Raw genomic sequence first — 23,948 nt, 5'->3', positions numbered from 1 at the left:
TCTGGAGAGACCTGAAAATGGCTGTCCACCAATGTTCACCATCCAACCTGACAGAACTGGAGAGGATCTGCAAGGAAGAATGGCAGAGGATCCCAAAATCCAGGCGTGAAAAACTTGTTGCATCATTTTCAAGAAGGCTCATGGCTGTACTAGCTCAAAAGGATGCTTCTACTCAATACTGAGCAAAGGGTCTGAATACTTATGAACAAGTGATATTTCCGTTTTTCTTTTTTAATAAATTTGCAAAAATGACTACATTTCTGGGTTTCTTCCAGTCAAGATGGGGTGCAGAGTGTACATTAATGAGGAAAAAATGAACTTCAAGCAGTGCTTGAAAAAGGTCAATTTTGGGGGGGGGGGGAACAAAACATTGCCAGATGGGCAATTAAACTGCACATGAATTGACTCTACTATGGTGTGCTGCTTCCATATTTTGTGTAGATAGATAGATAGATACTGTATTTTTTGGAATACAATGCACACTTTTTTTCCCCAAAATTTTTGGCGAAAATGGGCATGCATCTTATAATGCGAATGTATCTTACCGGTACCGTTGCTGCAGGCCGCAGACTGGGATGAAGGGGTGTCCGGCGGTGCTACTGCGGGTGTTCAGTGCTCTGCTGGCATCTCTGGTGCTGTGGGTGCGCGGCCGGCGCTGCCCGATTCTGCTGTCACGATCTCCGATGCTGCCGGGGCCTACCTCGGCAGTCCAATGATTTCCTGCTCGGTGGACTCCTGCAAAATGGCTTTTTTTTTTAGCAAAGTAGTTTTGAATTTTTTTTTACCACTTAGATAAATAATAACCTAGACATGTTTGGTGTCCATGAACTCGTAATGACCTAGAGAATCCTAATGGCAGGTCAGTTTTAGCATTCATTGAACCTAGCAAAAAAAAGCCAAACATAAAACAAGTGTGGGATTGCACTTTTTTAAAATTTCAAGGCACTTGGAATTTTTTTCAGGTTTTCTAGTACACAACAATCCAATCTAGTGCACTAAAACCCCAATGATGTCCTTCAAAAGTACAACTCGAAAATAAGCCCTCACATGAAGGAAGGAAAAATAAAAGTTACGGCTCTGGGAAGAAGGGGAGCCAAAAACAAAAACGCAAAACCAAAAAAGCTGGGGTAATTAAAGGGTTAATAGCCCATTTCATCGCAGAATTGTGTTGCTTTGCATGACAATGCAATGCTCCTGACAAAGTCATATGCCACTTATAGAATGTTATCAAGCCAACTATTGAATTCAGATAAAATTTCCAATCTAAGAGAAAAAGAGGGTTTGTCAATTTACGTCTCCCATATGGAAGGCTAGGAAAATAGAGCCTCCAAAAATAGATGACATGATAGCTCCTAGACTCACATAGCTTAATATATAATTTACCTATTTTAGGGGCTCCACGTCGTGAATGGCAAACTCCATCCCGGGTGAACATTCCAATTGTGCAACGTCGACCAGCTGGTAAAAAGGGGGTTTTGAGGCTTTAATGTGTACAAATTATTTAAAGGGTTTGTCTAGTCCAAATCAATAAGTCTGCAGTCATTCTGTGCTTCTAATCCGGGACTGGAGGGTATGTATGCATTATACATACTGCTAGTCAGTGGGTGCAGCCTTGCTTCCATACACACTTGTATGGAGTGAGGCAGCGCCCTGTAGTCGACCCACTGGCCAGTCGTGTCACTAGACATGGCATGGCCTCGCTCTATACAAGTGTATGGAGCAAGGCCACTCCGACGAGATGAACCCCGGCCGGTAGTATGTACAACTAATACATACCCTCCAGTCCTGGGTCTGAAACCGGCGAATACGCATCATCTATGTCTTTAGAATGGTCATGTTTCACATGTGGGTCACCAAACAGCAAAAACTCCTGTATCAAAGTTGTGAGGTTCTTAGGGTTTGATTCATTATTGCATTTGCACCTGTTTTCTTGTGTTATTTTTGATGTTTTTTGCCTATTTTTCATTTCAGCCTAACGCTTCTTTTAATTTGGACCTTTTTTAAAGTCTATTTTATATGTGTTCTCTTGTTGTTTCTTATGTTTGTAATTGTGGGCAGAATTTGGTGTTTCCAAATGTTTTTTGGCTGATTCATAAATTGCGATTTTTTTCAAAAGTCACAAAATTTGGCCCAAGTGTACTCCAGTCCCTCCCTGGAGTAATCTTATATATGGCAGATATTTGGGTGCAATTTTTGCAGCATTTTACAAATTGTGCGACTTCTTTCACTAAAAGTCACAAAACTATGTAGGTCAAGACATAAATAAAGAACATTTCTGACTTTGCACTAAATTCATAAATAGCATGGAACTAAAAATAAAACTCACTTAAAAAAAGACACAAATGATGATCGGGGCTTTTGTGTACTTTCTGTGGGCACAAAATAATTACATCACTACTTTACATCTTGAAATAGAGAGTCAGATAAAAATAAAGACAAAATCGATAAGATGGGAAAGGAATTGTGAGAAGGCCAGTAAGCACTGGTATCATGACAAAATCTGTGCTGCACGCAGCTCAACAACGTGCTGAAAAAGAAAACTAATTTTTTATATAAATTTAGATACGTTTTTGTATGCACAGAAATAACCTTTATACAAATATAACTATATCTACTAATGGAATTACATATATTCACTAACCATCTCTTAATTTCCATAGCTCCAGAGACTAGTAATAATGCACCTCCAGCTTCTCCAAATTGGCCTGTGCAGACATATGACACAGAAGGTAAATGCAATTTATTCAAATAAAAAGCTAAGAAATGTGGAAAAGTGAACAGTAGATTTTTTTATTCTATTTTTTGTGCATGATTTTGGGTGCAGCCATTTTGTCTGAACTTTTGTTGCCTGAAAATTTCGAGATATACCGTACTTTGTAAAAAATGGAAAGTTTGTTGTCTGTATCCACACTGCCAGGTGATGAAGATACATCAAAAGCCAGAGATAATGTAAAAAAAAATAAAAAAAAATTTCTACGCATTTCAAAGAGTAGACCACTTCTTCAGGAAACAAAAACCACTGCCTACACACGTGTATAGGCAAATGCTTGCCTGTCATTGTCAGCCTATGGGAAGAAGCCACAAGGGACTCTCCTGTACGACTAGTCAATAGCGCAGCTTGATCCCCATCCATTCCATCCATATCCATCGGCTAGTGCCAGCCATGCCCAATGTTTCTAAATCTAGTTAAATGAGTAGTCCAGTTTTACATCAGTACAGCTGTTTTACCCGTATGCTAATTTTACAATATTCTTTTATTGTTGTAAAAAGTAAGAAACCTACCCATTGATTTTATGAGTTGTTCACCTGTTTCAGCAACCCAAAGACGTGATTGGTTAAGCCAAAATCAGAGACTGAATGTTCCTCCAGTTCCTCCAGTACAAAAACCAGTGGGTATGTGCATAAAATAAAAAACTGTTACACTCATAAAATCTTTGACTTTTGTATATAATCCCATCGAATATCACATTAATATTTTTAGTTCCAGAAAGTAGCAACGTTGCTCCCCCTGCTGCACCCTTCTGGCCTGTTGAAACCCATGATACCCAAGGTAACATAATACCTCATTTTCAGTACTGCTATGAATTAACATAAACATGTGGTCAAAATTGTTGGTTCCCCTCGTTTAATGACAGAAAACCCCACAATGGTCACAGAAATAGCTTGAATCTGACAAAAGTAATAGTAAATAAAAAAAATCTATGAAGATTAACAAATGAAAGTCAGACATTGCTTTTCAACCTTGCTTCCACAGAATGTTTAAACAAATAAAACTCATGAAATAGACATGGACAGAAATGATGGTACCCTTAACTTAATATTTTGTTGCACAACCTTTTCAGGCAAGCACTGTCATCAAGCGATTTCTGTAACTGTCAATGAGACTTCTGCACCTCTCGACAGGTATTTTGGCCCAATCCTCAAGAGCAAACTGCTCCAGTTGTCTCGTGTTTGGAGGCTGCCTTCTCCAGACAGCATGTTTCAGCTCTTTCCAAAGATGCTCAATAGGATTTAGGTCAGGGCTCATAGAAGGCCACTTCTGAATAGTCCAATGTTTTCCTCTTAACCTTTCTTGGGTGTTTTTAGCTGTGTGTTTTGGGTCATTATCTTGTTGCAAAACCCTTGACCTGCGACTGAGACAAAGCTTTCTGACACTGGGCAGCACATTTCTCTCTAGAATCTCTTGATAGTCTTGAGATTTCATTGTACCATGCACAGATTCTAGACAACCTGTGCAAGATGCAGCAAAGCAGCCCCAGAACATAACAGAGCCTCATCCATGTTTCACAGTAGGGACAGTGTTCTTTTCTTGATATGCTTCATTTTTCCGTGAGTGAACATAGAGCTGATGTACCTTGCCAAAAAGTTCAATTTTTGTCTCATCTGTCCATAGGACATTCTCCCAGAAGCTTTGTGGCTTGTCAACATATAGTATGGTAAATTCCAGTCTAGCTTTTTTATGACTTCTTTTCAACAATTATGTCCTCCTTGGTCGTCTTCCATGAAGTCCACATTGGCTCATACAACGACGGATGGTGCGATCTGACACTGATGTTCCTTGAGCTTGAAGTTCACCTTTATTCTGTTTAGAAGTTTTTCTGGGCTCTTTTGTTACCATTTGTATTATCCATCTCTCTGATTTATCATCAATTTTCCTCCTGTGGCCATGTCCAGGGAGGTTGGATACAGTCCCATGGATCTTAAATTTCTGAATAATATGTGCAACTGTAGTTCCAGGAACATCAAGTTGCTTGCAGATGGTCTTGTTTGTCTATAATTTTCTTTCTAATGTCTCGAGACAACTCTTTCCTTCACTTCCTCCGGTTCATGTTTAGTGTGATACACACCATGTCACCAAACAGCACAGTGAGTATCTGTAGCCCAATATACAGGCCCACTCACTGATTCCAAGATTGTAGACACCTGTGATGCTAATTAGTGGACACGCCGTTATTTAGCATGTCCCCTTTGACCCACATTATTTTCAGGGGTACCATCATTTTTGTCCAGGCCTATTTCATGAGTTTTATTAATTTTTTAATTCTGTGGAAGCATGGTTGAAAAGCAATGTCTGCCTTTTAGTTGATTATTTTCATAGATCTTTTATTTATTTTCTTTTGTCAGATTCAAGTTATTTCTGTGACCATTGTGGGCTTTTCTGTCATTAAACCAGGGGTACTAACAATTTTGACCACTTGTGTATTCATCAATTTAACAATGTATTCAAATTAAAATGTTTTGCTATAGATTTGTATTGTGTGTGTAATTATTTTTTTACCACCAATACATACTAACAAATGTGAAATTATAGGGATTAATCATCAATTGGGAATCTTTCTAAATACAATAGTATTAGGGTATTCTGAGTTATTACAGAGACATCTCCTGTTAAGAATCCTCATCTAAAAGCCAGAGCAGTCACAAAGAGTGTCCATCCATCTGGAGGTTTCAGCAGTCAGCATGTCTGTGGACTACAATGACGGACCTTCATTTCATTGCAGCACTGTAATGTTTCTTTCCCCTATGGAGGCACTGCTCAAAAATTCTTCACTCTTCATATAGTTTACAACTTGTCGCTAGAGCTTCGGCTTTCACGACAATCTCTGATGAGCTCATTATTAAGGCTCCGCATCTGTGTTAGACTAATGTCGGGCAAACAAGCCGATATTGATGGATTTGGATGACACTCAAATGTGTATGGGAGCCCTTGACAATTTATTGTCGGAGGAGATATCGATCCAGCATGTCTGATTTTGGACTGTCAATCTATTTTCTCCTGGAGATGAGTTGCCGCCATACTGGTAGCTGCTCTGTCATTGAGAACACAGAATGAGAGAGCCAGGCGAGATGGCTACCAGACGATCTATTGACCAAAGCATCATTTAGCTGACAGCCATCTCATGTGTATGGCGGTCATTAGGAGGGACTTAGTATTAAAATTAATAACTCTTAAATATCCTCAGTACATAATGTCATGGCACTTAGTCCTCATAGCACTATATTTGTTTCTGTGCCATTTGTTTTTCCTTTTTCTTCCTAGAATGTTCTCCTGAATATTTTTTCTCAACTGGATGTATCATTCAGCTGTTTGTTTTTAAGCTGGTCTAAGTGTGAACACAAGGAGAGAAATGTTTCCTTCAAAGGTTACTTATATCGCTATCTTATGCACTTTTCAATGAAGCTTCTTTTACATTTTATACATCAACCACGTTGACTTAGGCAATGATACAGCTGCATCATTGATAGCTAGTTTACGGAGTACCACCTACATGGGCCACGTTAAACATAATTTGAATAAGTTTGAAATTCATTTTTTTATCCTAATATTTAATTCCTTCCAAGGTAATAATTTTTTGCACCTGGTCTTACTCCGGCTTGCCAAAAGACAGAGTACACTGCTCACTTGAAAATTAGTTCTTTGTAAAAAAAAATACAGTCAATGTGGTCAATCCCAAAAAATAAAGGTGCATTTTCTCTGCACGACTCTCGGGAAAGAGCATTCCTAGGAGCTATACCAATAGTGTTCATTCTTTATGGTGAAAAATGATCATGCATGTTCCTGGAACAGATAAGCATACATCCCACTTCTTAAGATTGATTTATTTCATCATTCTGCAATGGATGCCTATTTTGATGAAAATTCCTTAAATTATTATTCCCAAGAAAGTAAGTTTTCCCTCATCTATAGGATAGGCAATAAATTAGAGATTGTTTAGAAGCCAACCGCTTGGAACCCTAGTGATCCTGAGAATGAGGTTCTGGAACCCAGGTACCAGAACTCTGCACAGCGCCATCTTGAATGGAGTTGAGGTGCACATACTTCACCTCCGCTACCTTCATTGTCTATGGAAGTGATGGAAAAAAACCAAAAAGAGTCTAGTTGTTGGGCTCCAGAGCCCTATACTTGTTATTGCTGAGAGTCCAGGTGGTCGGACCCCAGCGCTAAGTAAGTTATCTCAATCTGTCATGGACAATGAGTATCCAACAGATCATTGGCATATTCTGAATACATACATACATTACTTTTATATTACTTTTTTTTTATCTGAGCTGTTGACAAGAAAGTGATGACTCGCCATATTTTGGAACAATTGCTATTTACATAGAATGCATTGACTAAGCTTGTCACATAGACATCTGATCATAGTCATAGCATATTTCAATGTCTTTTCAGTTTCCAATCCCAGATCTAGCATGTCAGAATTTGACAGGTGGGTCTCCGGCTTCTCGCAGAGTAGTAAGTATTTTAATTTTTTGTGCTGATAAAAATGCATATTTTGCAGTTTACTTTTTGGTAGAAATATTTTGTGCTAGCAAATCTAGCTGATCATTCATTCACATTCATGGGATTGGGTGTCCTAATAAATAATTAGTTGGCTCAGAATTATACTTTTCTAATACCACCACTGCTCACCATGTACAAACTGCAACTAGGGGAGATGCTCAACTTTGTACTGTACATGATTTCACTTCCGCATTTTCTTTCCATAGTTGGTATATAGTACCACCAGTCTAAAGTTTAGACACATCTGTTCATATGTTGGCTTTCCTTTTTCTTCTTGAAATGCATAAATCCCACCAAGGAGACTGTATGTCCTCCCCATGTTTGCGTGGGTTTCCTCAGGGTATTTTGGTTTTCTCCCACAAGCCAAAGACATACTGATAGAGAATTTTTATTGTGAGCCCCAATTGGGACAGTGATGATAATGTCTGGAATATGACAGCACTATGCAAGCAAAGTATAATAAATAAAAACAGCAAAATCACATATGGAATCAAGGAGTAAAGCAACACAAGCCTTAATATGTGTTAAACCTTAGACTCTTCAAAGTGCCCACCTTTTAATCTGATGACATTACACCCTATTGGCTTTCTCTCAAGCTTTACAACAGTTTTCAAGGAGGTTCTAGAGGTGCTGAGCAGTTGACTGCTTTGCCTTAAATTTCCTGTCCAACTCATCAAAAAAACTATCTCAGTTGGGTTGAGGTCAGGTGATTATGGAGGCAATGTCATCTGATGCAGCACTCCATCCATCTTCCTCTTTGTTACATAGACCTTACATTGACTGGTAGATTGTTTTGGATATTGACCTGTTCTTCTCTGATCAGCTGTGTCTGCTACTGGATGTCTGTGTATCAGTTATGTAGGCTATTATATGAGGTGTTGTCAATTTGTGGTTTCTGTGCTAATTCTTGGTCTGTCTTTGATGGGGTTGTCCTCATGAGAGCCAGTTTCTTTTTAAGTGAAGGTAGGTGAATTTCACCTTTTGACTGGGCATACATGCTCATTGGAAAACCATTTCAAATGGCTAACTCAAGAAGCCGCTTGAGTGTATCTCACATGTTTCTTTACACCATTTTCCATACGTGTTCCTTCATGGTTTTGCTGCTTTCAGTCTGAATGGTAGCGTGGCTACCAGGGGAGGAGAGAAGGCGGTCACCCCAGGCCTCGCATTCTGAGGGGGGCCCACCAAAGAGCTAGGCTATTGTAAATGTAGAGTCACACTCTGTGGCAGAGCAGGGAGAATCGATCTCCCTGCTCTGCCACATAGCTATTATGGGGCCCCTCAGTAGGCGGGGTGGCCTGGTGCCAGCAGTGGGCCCCCCACCCATCATCGCAGGTTCAACTGTATCGGTTTGATGCCGATACAGTTGACCGCATTGATGAGAGAAGGAGCATTACACTCCCTTTCTCATCATTCCCCCTGTCAGCGTCTGACATTACCATCGTCAACACTGACAGGGGGTCGCGATGACATCACTACCCAGCACCAGCGGTCCGGAGATATGCGTGTGCTCAGAGCAGAGGAGGAACCAGGAAGAAAGGTGTACATTGTACTTATTGTTTTATGGGGCTACATTATACTATAGAGTCTGCCTATGGGGACTGCATTATATTACAGTCTTCCAATGGGGATGCATTTTATAACATAGAGTCTGCCTATTGAGGGTGCATTATATAACATAGAGTCTGCCTATTGAGGGTGCATTATATAACATAGAGTCTGCCTATGGGGGCTGCGCTTTATCAGAATCTGCCTATGGTGGATGCATTTTATTAGAGTCTGCCTATGGGGGTGCATTATATAGCACAGAGTCTGCCTATGGGGTTGCATTATATAACATAGGATCTGCCTATGGGGGGCTGCATTTTATTAGAGTCTGCTTATTGGGGTGCATTATATAACATAGAGTCTGCCTATGGGGGGTGCATTCTATTAGAGTCTGCCTATGGGGGCTGCATTTTATTAGAGTCTGCCTACGGGGGCTGCATTTTATTAGAGTCTGCCTATAGGGCTGCATTCTATTAGAGTCTACCTATAGGGGGCTGCATTCTATTAGAATCTGCCTATGGGGGCTGCATTCTATTAGAGTCTGCCTATGATGGGCTGCATTCTATTAGAGTCTGCCTATGGGGGCTGCATTCTATTATAGTCTACCTATAGGGGACTGCATTCTATTAGAATCTGCCTATGGGGCTGCATTCTATTAGAGTCTGCCTAAGATGGGCTGCATTCTATTAGAGTCTACCTATGGGGGCTGCATTATGTTAGAGTCTGCCTATGGGGCGTACATTTTATTAGAGTCTGCCTATGGGGGGCTGCATTTTGTTACAATCTGCCTATGGGGGTGCATTTTATTAGAGTCTGTCTATGGGAGGTGCATTTTATTAGTGTCTGCCCATGGGGGTGCATTATATAACATAGAGTCTGCCTGTGGGAAGTGCATTCTATTAGTCTGCCTATGGGGGGGTTGCATTATATTAGAGTCTGCCTATGGGGGCTGCATTATACTACAGAGTCTGCCTATGGGGGCTGCATTATACTATAGAGTCTGCTTATGGGGGGCTGCGTTATACTATAGTCTGCCTATTGGTAAGCTGCATTATACTATATATAGTCTGCTTATGGGGGCTGCATTATACTATAGAGTCTGCCTATTGGGGCTGCATTATATCATATAGAGTCTGCCTATGGGGGGCTGCATTATACTGTATAGAGTTTGCCTATGGGGGCTGCATTATACCATATAGAGTCTGCCTATATGGGGGTTCAGTTTACTATATAGAGTCTGCCTATGGGGGCCTGATTTACTATAGAGTCTGCCTATGGGGGCTGCATTATGCAATATAGATTATGCCTATGTGGGGCTGAGTTATACCATATAGAGTTTGCCTATGGGGGGCTGCATTATACTATAGAGTCTTTATGGGGGCTACATTATACTATAGTCTGTCTGTGGGTGGGCTGCATTATACAATATAGAGTCTGCCTCTGGGGGCCTGAATTATACTATAGAGTCTGCCTATGGGGACTGCATTATACCATATAGAGTCTGCCTATGGGGGCTGCAATATACCATATTGAGTCTGCCTATATGGGGGTTCAGTTTACTATATAGAGGCTGCCTATGGGGGTGCATTATACTATATAGAGTCTACCTATGAGGAGTGCATTATACTATATAGAGTACCTGTGAGAAGTGCATTATGCTATAATGAGGATTATGAGGGACATTATACTATATGGAAGCCTATGGGGAGTGCATTATACTATATTGAGGACTATCAGGTGCATTATACTATATGGAAGCCTATGGGAAGTGCATTATACTATATTGAGCACTATCTGGTGCATTATACTATATGGAGGCCTATGGAGAGTGCATAATACGATATTGAGGACTATTTTGAGGATTGTCTGGTGCATTATACTATATGGAGGCTATCTACTGTAGGTAGCCATCATACAGTGTGGAGATTACAGCAATGGGGCTATCAAACAGTTTGAGCGATATGAAGAGGTCAGTATATTCAGTGAGGAGGCATTATACTGTGTTTAAGAGAGCATCATACTGTGTATAGGAGAGTTGTACAGGGGGAGACTCGGGCAATTTTTTAATATAAAGTGGGCCCTTACTGTTATAGGGGAACTAAGGTTACTGTGACTGTCAAAGGGGCACACAGGGCATTATTACAAAATATGGGCACTGTGTTCTAGGGCACTTGCACCTGGCATTACTCTATTCTAGAGGGCTGCTTTAGAATTTAGAGTGCACAGAGAACCACACAGTAGGTGCAGTAATAGGGAAACATACGGCAGCAGCAGGTCAGCATTGGGGTATCAGCAGGATGAGGAGGTTGTGCAGGTTGGGAATAGATGGGAGCAGTGCGGAAAATATGAGACGTGAAATGTGTCTTTGTTGTAATCTCTGCAGCCGAGTCTTGGCTGGAAGAAGTTGTCATGTCGGTCTGGGCCAGATGGAAAAGAGAACATCGGCTGTAAGTCATTATCTGTAACTGTGCTGTGATCTCTTATATGTTCTGTAGAACTGGTATCACTATATAGCCACTGACTATAGGGCGGTAATATCCATGTTGGTCTATAGAGATTATTTTCAGTAACAGAGTAGTCATCTGCTGAGGTTCTCCTACATCCACTACTAGGGTGCGTCATCGAGTTGTAATCAAGGTTGCCTGGTTAGGGGCCCACTCAGAAGTTTCGTACCTCTTGAACCAAAATCCTAGTTACACCTCTGAGTCTGAATCTACAATGTGCACATTCAAATAAGAACAAGGAAAACCATTGCATGAACAGATGTGTCCATAGTTTTGACTTATACTGTGCATCTGTAGAATTTTCCAATTTATATGTCTTACGAAAGGCTTCAACATGTGCTGCTATAGGTGTTCTTTGGAATAATGGACACTTTCTATACTGAATTATCTATCGGTATGGGAAGCGCAGTAGACTGTGTTTTCCCACACGATTAAAAAGAGGTCTGTTATTTTGCATAGATTGGATATATTTGCCATATGAGCCTTACTGACACATATGCCAGCTTTGCTTACAAACCAACATGTGAACAACCAATATACCTTTTTGTGCAGCATAGTGAACACAGGGTACCAGAAAAGTGGAATGAAGACACCTTTACCTGGTATGCAAAAGCCCAGACAGTTAGCAGTACATTATATAGCATTGCAAAACATAGAGTAAAGGTAGAGCATAGAATAGGACAAGTAGATAAAGAGCAGTACATGGCATGTAGAACAGGTAGAGAGAAGTACAGTATATATAAAACTGGTAGTAACTATTATACTATACATTGAGTACAGACAAAGAGCAGAACGTGAGAAGTAGCACATCTAGAGAGCAGTACAGTACATACAGTACCGGAGGTAATTAGCACACTATACATTGAGTTCAATTAGAGAGTAGAACATGGGAAATATGAATGGTTGAGGGCAATACAGTACATAAAGTACCGTACTTATGAGAATTTAAAATGGTATGAAAAACATTTTACCCATCCATTTTTATTCCAAATAAAGTCAGATTTGAGTGATTGAGAGTGATTTAATCAGATTTTACTTTATTGCAGATCCGAAAAACAGTGAATCAGAAACAACCTGGAAAGTTGTTGAAGAGGTCCCTGAAATGAAAGGTAATATCTATATTACTATCATTATTAGCAATGCAATACTACTATCATTATCTGAGCAATTAATGATGTTGTTTTCTTTCTCCATTTTCAGTTCAAATAAAACCAGAGGTTAAGGTGGATGCAAATCCAGACCCATGGAGAGGATTTTCAGAATCAGGTTTGCTTAATTTTAAAATATTGACATATATACAGCGCCTGGAGCACCTTGAAGATCATTCTTAGGGCCCGCTATGTAGTTTCATAGAAATAAATACAAGACCACCAATTGTACAGTAAAACACACTAATATCAGGGTATGATGTAAGGTAAAAATCAAGTAACACCTGCGCTGAGTAACAAAAAATCCTCCGAACCACACAATCTATGTTATCCAAAAAAGAATTTTTATAGGTAACTATACCAGAATAACAAGAGCATAACCGCGGTGTGGATAAATATCCTATTTCATGAGGTACCAGCAACGTTTTTGGTTATCAAGTGGGTAAATATAACAAATTGTTACCTTTAAGTAGTCAGTGGAGTTAACCGGCTCCTTGTGATGGTCTTACTGAACCATATCCATTGCGTCCGTAGTATACAAGAAACTGGCAAGCTTCCTATAATTGTCCTATTAGGCTATGTCCACTGCGGTTTTTGTCTTCAGATGAAGCCGCTCTGGGTTTTATCCGCTGCGTCCGTAGTTCCGGTGTGGATCTTCAGGTGGAGCCGCTCTGTGCGCTGCCCCGGCCGGCGGCAGAACGCTCAAAGCACGCTCCCCACTTGGGACTAGTGAGCGCTGGAGTAGCCGCTGGGTCCTCTGCCGAAGCAGGACCTTCCGTGACGTCACGATCACGTGAGTAAACACGTGACTAGGCTAAGGAGAGCAGCGAGGACCAAATCCTACGCGTTTCGGAACTACCGTGTTCCTTCTTCAGGGATGGTCTGCACTGGCAGCTCTCCATCTTATATATCCTCCAGCGCTCTTACAATGCCCTTAATTGGTGAACGCAAACAGCTCTACTTCGCTGTTGAGGCCCCTTGGGGCCAATGTATCCAGTTCAAAAATCATTTTCGTTTCTTCTCTTGACATTTGTCTAATATAGTCACCCTTTCTCCAACTTTTATGTACAGTTTTCAAACCTGTGATACATGTACCACTGGGTGAACTTCCATGATAGGTGAAAAAATGCTTAGATAAAGGGTGACCCTGAAATTTTTTCTTTATGTTCCTAAGATGTTAATTTATCCTCACATGTAGGGGACGCTTCGTCCTCCCGACGTAGATCTTATCACATGGGCACCTTATGGCGTAAATCACCCCTTCAGTCTTGCAGGAAATATGATCCTTAATACGCCAGTTGGTATTAGCATTTGACAATAAGAATTGTTTTTTGGTGTTTAGTAATTTGCAAGATTTACATTTTAGGCAAGGATAGAAACCTGATGGTTTGTAGACAGATGGATATAACTTCACAGCGTAGGAGTGTGGTACAGTGGGGGCTATTTTATTGCCCAGGTTATTTGCCCTTCTGTAAATAAATTTGGGACGATCCGGAATCTTCTCCCCAATTATTTTGTCTTCTTTTAATATGTCCCAATGTCTATTGACTATGCGTTTCAAGAGATACGTGTTCGCATTAAATTGCGTAATAATAGGAGTGATCTCCAATGGGAGTTGTTTTTCTTTTTCTTTCTCTTTTATATTTTTATTCAAAAATTGGGTTCTTGGAATCCCCCCAATTATAATCTTAGTATTGGACAGAGAGTTTTGATTATATCCCTTCTGCACAAATTTCTGTGTCAGGATGTCCACTTCTTTATTAAAATCCTGTGTCCTAGAGCAATTTCTGTGCGCACGTATAAACTGACTCTTGGGAATATTCATTAGCCAACTGGGGAGGTGACAGCTACCCAAGGAGATATAATTATTCACATCAGTGGGCTTATGGAAAGTTTTAGTGCAAATGTGTTTGTCCTCTATAAAAATAGTGAGATCCAAAAAATCTATGGATACGGTGCTGGTGACCGCTGTGAAATTTAAAAAATACGACTTTTTATTTAAATTAGTAATAAAATCCAACAATAAATTAGGGCCACCAGACCAAATAAAAACAATGTCATCAATAAAACGCTGCCAGAGTACCAGGTTCGCACCAAGGGAGCCATTCTCATAAATGGTATGATGCTCCCATTCTCCCACATATAAATTAGCATAACTCGGTGCGAACCTGGTACCCATAGCAGTGCCCCACTGCTGGGAGTAGTAGTGCACATTGTGTTTAAAATAATTATGTGTTAAAATAAACTTCATACAATCTAAAATGAACTCCACTTGCTCACCAGGAACATCCCCCTGTGTATCTAGAAAGAATTTGGTAGCCTCACACCCTTTATCATGCTGTATAGCTGTATATAAGGATGTAATGTCCAGGGTTCCCAGGATATAGTGGTCCTTCCATTCTACATCCTCTAGAATTTGCAATATGTGTGTACTGTCCCTTAAATACGAAGGGAGTTTCGGAAACAGTTTCTGTAAATGGCTATCCACGTATTTCGACATGTTAGCTGTTAAACACCCAATCCCTGATATAATTGGTCTCCCAGGGGGATTAATTATACTTTTATGTATTTTAGGGAGATAGTAAAAGAAGGGAGTTCGTGGATGTTCCGTATTAATAAATTCAAATTCATGTTTATTGAGGATCCCTTGTTGGAAACCTCTTTTAATCAGTACCTTCATCTCTTGGATATATCCCTCTGATGGGTCCTCTGGTAAGATGCTATATGTTTGTTTATCCCCAAGTATGCGTAGGGCCTCTTTCATATAGTCTTCTAAATCCAAGATAACAATGCCTCCCCCTTTGTCCGCTGGGCGGATTATTATTTCCTTGTTATCTTGAATCCGTTTTATGGCCTTCCATTCCTCATTTGTCAAATTATTTTTAAATTTGGAACATCTTTTATCAGAAACTTTCTTGATGTCCCTAATGACATTTTTTTGGAAGGCTTCAAATGATTCCGAATATTCTTAAGACGGATTAAAGTTGGATTTGGCTCTTAATGAGGTGTGGATAAATGGATCAGACTTAGGGGGGGAAATTGAGGTAACACTGGCAGTAGAGACCTGATTTTTCATAAAATATTTTTTTATGGCAAGTTGTCTCATAAATTGTTTAATACCAATAAAAGCTTGGAACTTATCAAATTTTGTGTTTGGAGCATATTTTAGTCCCTTATTTAATAAAGAGATTTCATTGGTGTCCAAAGTGTGCTTACTCAGATTAAAAATAGTACATTGTTGTTGATCACTTTTCTCTAGTGCTTTTTGTTTGTATTTCCTCTTTTTTGGGGCATATTTCCCGCCCCTACACCCCCTTTTCCTTGCCTTTTCCTTGTCTGGAAAGTAGTCAGTTCCAAGAGGGGTCCAATATATCAGTAATGAACAATAGTTCTAGGGGTTCCTGGAATTCGGGTCATGATATCTCTGTTTATACACCTATTTCTTCACAGGCATTTCAAAATAGATATCAGATCCTTGATAGAGATGCCGATTCCCCATGCACAAGTAGAATGGCCACTCTGGATCATAATAGTCAAAATCAATCTCAGATCAGGAAATACTCCAATAAAACCACCAATGGTTTGAAAAAATCTGCCACAACTAATGCAGAAAATCATCATACTGAGACTATTACACAAAAAAAGAATAAACATCGTAATCATCCTTTTTTTCAGCTGGTTCAAAAAAGACAAGGAAAAGGGGGTGTAGGGGCAGGAAATATGCCCAAAAAAAGAGGAAATACAAACAAAAAGCACTAGAGAAAAGTGATCAACAACAATGTACTATTTTTAATCTAGCACACTTTGGACACCAATGAAATCTCTTTATTAAATAAGGGACTAAAATATGCTCCAAACACAAAATTTGATAAGTTCCAAGCTTTTATTGGTATTAAACAATTTATGAGACAACTTGCCATAAAAAAATATTTTATGAAAAATCAGGTCTCTACTGCCAGTGTTACCTCAATTTCCCCCCCTAAGTCTGATCCATTTATCCACACCTCATTAAGAGCCAAATCCAACTTTAATCCGTCTCAAGAATATTCGGAATCATTTGAAGCCTTCCAAAAAAATGTCATTAGGGACATCAAGAAAGTTTCTGATAAAAGATGTTCCAAATTTAAAAATAATTTGACAAATGAGGAATGGAAGGCCATAAAACGGATTCAAGATAACAAGGAAATAATAATCCGCCCAGCGGACAAAGGGGGAGGCATTGTTATCTTGGATTTAGAAGACTATATGAAAGAGGCCCTACGCATACTTGGGGATAAACAAACATATAGCATCCTACCAGAGGACCCATCAGAGGGATATATCCAAGAGATGAAGGTACTGATTAAAAGAGGTTTCCAACAAGGGATCCTCAATAAACATGAATTTGAATTTATTAATACGGAACATCCACGAACTCCCTTCTTTTACTATCTCCCTAAAATACATAAAAGTATAATTAATCCCCCTGGGAGACCAATTATATCAGGGATTGGGTGTTTAACAGCTAACATGTCGAAATACGTGGATAGCCATTTACAGAAACTGTTTCCGAAACTCCCTTCGTATTTAAGGGACAGTACACACATATTGCAAATTCTAGAGGATGTAGAATGGAAGGACCACTATATCCTGGGAACCCTGGACATTACATCCTTATATACAGTTATACAGCATGATAAAGGGTGTGAGGCTACCAAATTCTTTCTAGATACACAGGGGGATGTTCCTGGTGAGCAAATGGAGTTCATTTTAGATTGTATGAAGTTTATTTTAACACATAATTATTTTAAACACAATGTGCACTACTACTCCCAGCAGTGGGGCACTGCTATGGGTACCAGGTTCGCACCGAGTTATGCTAATTTATATGTGGGAGAATGGGAGCATCATACCATTTATGAGAATGGCTCCCTTTGTGCGAACCTGGTACTCTGGCAGCGTTTTATTGATGACATTGTTTTTATTTGGTCTGGTGGCCCTAATTTATTGTTGGATTTTATTACTAATTTAAATAAAAAGTCGTATTTTTTAAATTTCACAGCGGTCACCAGCACCGTATCCATAGATTTTTTGGATCTCACTATTTTTATAGAGGACAAACACATTTGCACTAAAACTTTCCATAAGCCCACTGATGTGAATAATTATATCTCCTTGGGTAGCTGTCACCTCCCCAGTTGGCTAATGAATATTCCCAAGAGTCAGTTTATACGTGCGCACAGAAATTGCTCTAGGACACAGGATTTTAATAAAGAAGTGGACATCCTGACACAGAAATTTGTGCAGAAGGGATATAATCAAAACTCTCTGTCCAATACTAAGAATATAATTGGGGGGATTCCAAGAACCCAATTTTTGAATAAAAATATAAAAGAGAAAGAAAAAGAAAAACAACTCCCATTGGAGATCACTCCTATTATTACGCAATTTAATGCGAACACGTATCTCTTGAAACGCATAGTCAATAGACATTGGGACATATTAAAAGAAGACAAAATAATTGGGGAGAAGATTCCGGATCGTCCCAAATTTATTTACAGAAGGACAAATAACCTGGGCAATAAAATAGCCCCCACTGTACCACACTCCTACGCTGTGAAGTTATATCCATCTATCTACAAACCATCAGGTTTCTATCCTTGCCTAAAATGTAAATCTTGCAAATTACTAAACACCAAAAAACAATTCTTATTGTCAAGTGCTAATACCAACTGGCGTATTAAGGATCATATTTCCTGCAAGACTGAAGGGGTGATTTACGCCATAAGGTGCCCATGTGATAAGATCTACGTCGGGAGGACGAAGCGTCCCCTACATGTGAGGATAAATGAACATCTTAGGAACATAAAGAAAAAATTTCAGGGTCACCCTTTATCTAAGCATTTTTTCACCTATCATGGAAGTTCACCCAGTGGTACATGTATCACAGGTTTGAAAACTGTACATAAAAGTTGGAGAAAGGGTGACTATATTAGACAAATGTCAAGAGAAGAAACGAAAATGATTTTTGAACTGGATACATTGGCCCCAAGGGGCCTCAACAGCGAAGTAGAGCTGTTTGCGTTCACCAATTAAGGGCATTGTAAGAGCGCTGGAGGATATATAAGATGGAGAGCTGCCAGTACAGACCAGCCCTGAAGAAGGAACACGGTAGTTCCGAAACGCGTAGGATTTGGTCCTCGCTGCTCTCCTTAGCCTAGTCACGTGTTTACTCACGTGATCATGACGTCACGGAAGGTCCTGCTTCGGCAGAGGACCCAGCGGCTACTCCAGCGCTCACTAGTCCCAAGTGGGGAGCGTGCTTTGAGCGTTCTGCCGCCGGCCGGGGCAGCGCACAGAGCGGCTCCACCTGAAGATCCACACCGGAACTACGGACGCAGCGGATAAAACCCAGAGCGGCTTCATCTGAAGACAAAAACCGCAGTGGACATAGCCTAATAGGACAATTATAGGAAGCTTGCCAGTTTCTTGTATACTACGGACGCAATAGATATGGTTCAGTAAGACCATCACAAGGAGCCGGTTAACTCCACTGACTACTTAAAGGTAACAATTTGTTATATTTACCCACTTGATAACCAAAAACGTTGCTGGTACCTCATGAAATAGGATATTTATCCACACCGCGGTTATGCTCTTGTTATTCTGGTATAGTTACCTATAAAAATTCTTTTTTGGATAACATAGATTGTGTGGTTCGGAGGATTTTTTGTTACTCAGCGCAGGTATTACTTGATTTTTATTTTTTATAGATACGATACAAAAAGGTGGAATTGTATCATTACTTGCTGCCGAGTTTCTTAAGGGTTGAAGCGCTACTGGTCTTTTTATAGAAATATGATATAAGGTAGTTCACATCTTAATGATATAGCAGGGGTTGGGGTAGCCCTCCCTCATAGAATATAATGTAGCCTCCTCATAGAGTATAATGCAGCCCTCGTATAATATAATGCAGCCCCCCTCATAGAATATAATGTAGCCCCCTCATAGAATATAATGTAGCGCCCCTCATAGAGTGTGATGCCGCCCCCTCATAGGGTATAATGCATCCCCCCTCATAGGGTATAAATCCACCCCCTCATAGGGTATAATGTAGCACTCCCAAAAGAATATAATGCAGACCCCCTAATATAGTATAAAGCAGCCCCCCTATAAAGTATAATGCAGCCCCCCATAGAGTATAATTCAGCCCCTACATAGAATATAATGTAGCCCCCTCAGAGTATAATGCAGCACCCTCATAGGGTATAATGCAGCCCCTCCATAGAATATAATGAAACCTTTTCAAATCGCATAATGCAGGCCCCACATATAATATAATGCAGCCCCCTCATAGGGTATACAGTATATATGGAAAATATTCAGACCCCTTTAAATTTTTTACTCTTTGTTTCATTGCAGCCATTTGGTAAATTCAAAAAAGTTCTTTTTTTTCTTATTAATGTACACTCTGCACCCCATCTTGACTAGAAAAAAGCAGAAATGTAGAAATGTTTGCATATTTATTAAAAAAGAAAAATATAAATATATTCAGACCCATTGCTCTGTATTGAGTAGAAGCACCCTTTTGAGCTAGTACAGCCATGAGTCTTCTTGGGAATGATAGAACAAGTTTTTCACACCTGGATTTGGAGATCTTCTGCCATTCTTCCTTGCAGACCCTCTCCAGTTCCGTTAGGTTGGATGGTGAACGTTGATGAACAGCCATTTTCAAGTCTCTCCAGAGATGCTCAATTAGGTTTAGGTCAGGCCTCTGGCTGAGCCAGTCAGGAATGGTCACAGAGTTGTTTTGAAGCCACTCCTTTGTTATTTCAGCTGTGTGCTTAGGGTCATTGTCTTGTTGGAAGGTGAACCTTCGGCCAAGTCTGAGGTCCAGAGTACTCTTGAAGAGGTTTTCATCCAGAATATCTCTGTACTTGGCTGCATTCATGTTTCCTTCAATAGCAACCAGTTGTCCTGTGCCTGAATCTGATAAACACCCCCATAGCATGATGCTGCCACCACCGTGTTTCACTGTTGAGATTGTTTTGGGCAGGTGATGAGCAGTGCTTGGCTTTCTCCACACATACCGCTTAGAATTATCACTAAAAAGGTCTATCTTCATCTGATCAGACCAGAGATTCTTATTTCTCATAGTCTGGGAGTCCTTCATCTGTTTTTTAGCAAACTCTATGCAGGCTTTCATATGTCTTGCACTAAGGAGAGGCTTCCGTCGGGCCACTCTGCCATAAAGGCTCTACTGGTGGAGGGTTGCAGTGATAGTTGACTTTGTGGAACTTTCTCCCATCTCCCTACTGCATCTCGAGCTCAGCCTCGGTGATTTTGGGGTTCTTCTTTAGCTGTCTCACCAAGGCTCTTCTCTCATGAATGCTCAGTTTCACTGGACAGCCAGGTCGAGGAAGACTTAAGGTGGTCCCAAACTTCCTCCATTTAAGCATTATGGAGGCCACTGTGCTCTTAGAAACCTTGAGTACTGCAGAAATTCTGTTGTAACCTTGGCCAGATCTGTGCCTTGCCACAATTCTGTCTCTGAGCTCCTTGGCCAGTTTGACCTCATGATTCTCATTTGGTCTGACATGCACTGTGAGCTGTGAGGTCTTACATAGACAGATGTGTGCCTTTCCAAATCAAGTCCTATCAATTTAATTAAACACAGCTGGACTCCAATGAAGGAGTAGAACCAACTCAAGGAGAATCACAAGGAAATGGACAGCATGGGACTTAAATATGAGTGTCTGAGCAAAGGGTCTGAATACTTATGACCATGTGACATTTCAGTTTTTCTTTTTTAATAAATGTGCAAAAATTTCCACTTTTCTGCTTTTTTCAGTCAAGATGGATGTATAATAATGAGAAAAAAATTAACTTTTTTGAATTTACCAAATGGTTGCAATGAAACAAGGAGTTAAAAATATAAAGGGGTCTGAATACTTTCCATACTCACTGCAATGCAGGGCCCCATAGAATATAATGTAGCGGCCTCATAGAGTCTAATGCAGCCCCCTCACAGGGTATAATGCAATCCCCTCATAGAATATAATGCAGCCCCCTCATAGGGTACAATGCAGCCCCCCATAAAATATAATGTAGTCCCCTCATATGGTATAATGCAGCCCCATAGAATATAATATAACCCCCTCATATAGTATAATGCAGCCCTCTCATAGAGTATAATGTAGCCCCCCATAGAATATAATGTACCCCAACATATAGTATATTGCAGCCCTCCATAGAATATAATGTAGCCCCCTCATAGGATATAATGCAGCCCCCTCATAGGGTATAATACAGCTCCCATAGAATATAATGTAGCTCCCTTACAGAATATATGCTGCCCCCTCATAGAGTATAATGTAGCCCCCTCACAGAGTATAATGCAGCTCCCATAGAATATAATGCAGCTCACTTATAGAGTGTAAAGCAGACCCCCTCATATGGTATAATGCAGCCCACCATAGAATATAATGTAGCCCCCTCATATAGCATAATGCAGCCCCATCATAGAGTATAATGCAGCCCACCTCATAGAATACAATGCAGCCCCTCATAGGGTATAATGTAGCCCCCCATAGAATATAATGTAGTCCCCTCATAGGGTATAATGTGTTAGGTCTCGAGTTCCCACTTCTGCACAGGGGGAATCTTGGGCCGTCTCCACTGCGGTCTCCCATTCCTATCCAGCCGCAGTGGAATCTGCTCAGCAGGGACGTCGGTCCCAGCGTCTTGCTCGGTCTCGCTCTGTACAGAGAGTTACTGCTACTTCTTCAGCTCCTGCCATTAAAGTCAGTGCTGGTCAGCAACGAGCGGACTTCTCTGGGACTAAGTCCTTATTTGCGCACACTGAGCATGCCCAGGGCAAGATCTCCTGTTGGAGATCGAGGGTCATGTGCTCAGGCTCTGCAGCGCATTCCATTGGTCCTCTTGGCAGGTCTTGGAAGGGCAAAGTTTCTGTGGCCACTTCCTGTCCTGCAACTATAAAAACTGCGCATGACCGCACGGCCATGCGCTAGTGTACAATTATTATGTGTGTGTGTAGATGGATGTATGTCGATGGATGAAAGCTCCTAAATATCCCTCCCTAGAGTTGTTGATTGCTCGCGGATGATGGTAGCTCTCTAGCGCCCGACTATATATCTGTATGTTACCCACATCACAGCGTCCTATAGCTGTGCCTGCCAGTACGGCGCCGTGCGCTTGCCTTGCGCTTTCCATACCCAAGCCTGGGTGGTTAGTGGCGTCCGTCAGTGCGGTATCGCACGCACTCTTGTGCTCATTTATTACTAATAAGGTTCATTACACACCCAGTTGCGGTGTTGTGCCAGCAAGGGTCTAATTGGACTTCAATCCCTTTCGGGGTTAAGTTCGCTGACTACTTGCTCGCGCTCTATGTGCGGTACCGCGGTCCTGTGACTTAACAGGATTGCTTTCTTCACGTTGGGTGAGGTTTAACCCACGTGTTTATACTTTTAGTACCGCCATATAGTCTGTCATTCACTAGCAGCGGGTTTCGCCTGCACGGTGGACCCCGGACTGCGAACGCATCTATATCATCTTACTTGGTGCGTTCCGCCAGTCCTAACATTACACTAGCGCCAGGGTCTGGCTAGTGATGACAGACAAACAGCAATCCTTCCGGTATATCCAGCAGCTGGAGGGTAGGTTGGCGGCTCTCGAGAGTGCAACCTGAGCTGTGGATGTGACCGCAGTTGCTGTACAGGCTGCCAGCGTGGCTGCAGCAACTTTGTCCATTGCCACCCCTGTTCCGACATTTTCTCGCCTCCCGCTGCCAGAAAAATTTTCTGGTGATAGCAAATTTTGTAGGGGATTTGTGAGTCAGTGCTCTATTCATCTTGAGCTCCTGGCTGCACGCTTCCCCACAGAGCGGGCTAAGGTGGGATTTATTGTATCTCTATTGTCGGACAGGGCGTTGGAATGGGCTACGCCGCTGTGGGAGCATGGCGATCATGTGGTGCAGAGTGCTCCGCTGTTTCTGAGCACTCTGAAACAGGTCTTTTTAGGACCTCAAGTCACCCATGATACTGCGCTCCAACTGCTGGCATTAACTCAGGGTGAGTCCTTGGTCAGTCATTTTGCCGTCCAATTCCGCACTTTAGCATCTGAGCTGGAATGGTCGGATAAAGCTCTTATCCCCATATTTTGGAGGGGCTTGGCTGACCACGTAAAGGACGCTCTGGCCACTAGGGAGATTCCTACCACACTGGAGGAGTTAATAACAGTCTCCACTCGAATTGATCTCCGTTTTAACGAGCGGAGGTTAGAGTGAGCCCAGTGTAGGCAGAGGTTTTGGCTGGCTCCTACTTTCGCCAAACCTCTGGAATCTCCGGTCCTGGTTCCTGAGTCACATGAGGCCAGAGAAGTGTCACAAGCGGGATCTAAGTCCTGGACCGCTTGTGCACTCAGGGTCTGTCATGTTTGCCAGCAGTCAGGACATCTAGCCACCAG

The 23,948-nt window shown here is 41.1% G+C and overlaps 1 protein-coding gene across 1 annotated transcript in view; it reads left to right on the top strand.

Annotated features, from left to right (window-relative positions):
* The window catches only part of VIT (vitrin), a 359,312-nt gene that overhangs the window by 297,651 nt on the left and 37,713 nt on the right, over positions 1-23,948 (top strand). The window contains exons 14-20 of the mRNA XM_069769135.1: positions 1,393-1,461; positions 2,661-2,729; positions 3,316-3,393; positions 3,482-3,550; positions 7,175-7,237; positions 12,384-12,446; positions 12,538-12,603. Of these exons, the coding sequence (XP_069625236.1) occupies positions 1,393-1,461; positions 2,661-2,729; positions 3,316-3,393; positions 3,482-3,550; positions 7,175-7,237; positions 12,384-12,446; positions 12,538-12,603 (477 nt within the window). The remainder of the gene's footprint in view (positions 1-1,392; positions 1,462-2,660; positions 2,730-3,315; positions 3,394-3,481; positions 3,551-7,174; positions 7,238-12,383; positions 12,447-12,537; positions 12,604-23,948) is intronic.

This window comes from Ranitomeya imitator, chromosome 5 (assembly GCF_032444005.1).
Source record: "Ranitomeya imitator isolate aRanImi1 chromosome 5, aRanImi1.pri, whole genome shotgun sequence".
Classification (NCBI taxonomy): Eukaryota; Metazoa; Chordata; class Amphibia; order Anura; family Dendrobatidae; genus Ranitomeya; species Ranitomeya imitator.
This window is presented reverse-complemented; position numbering and strand designations above follow the sequence as displayed.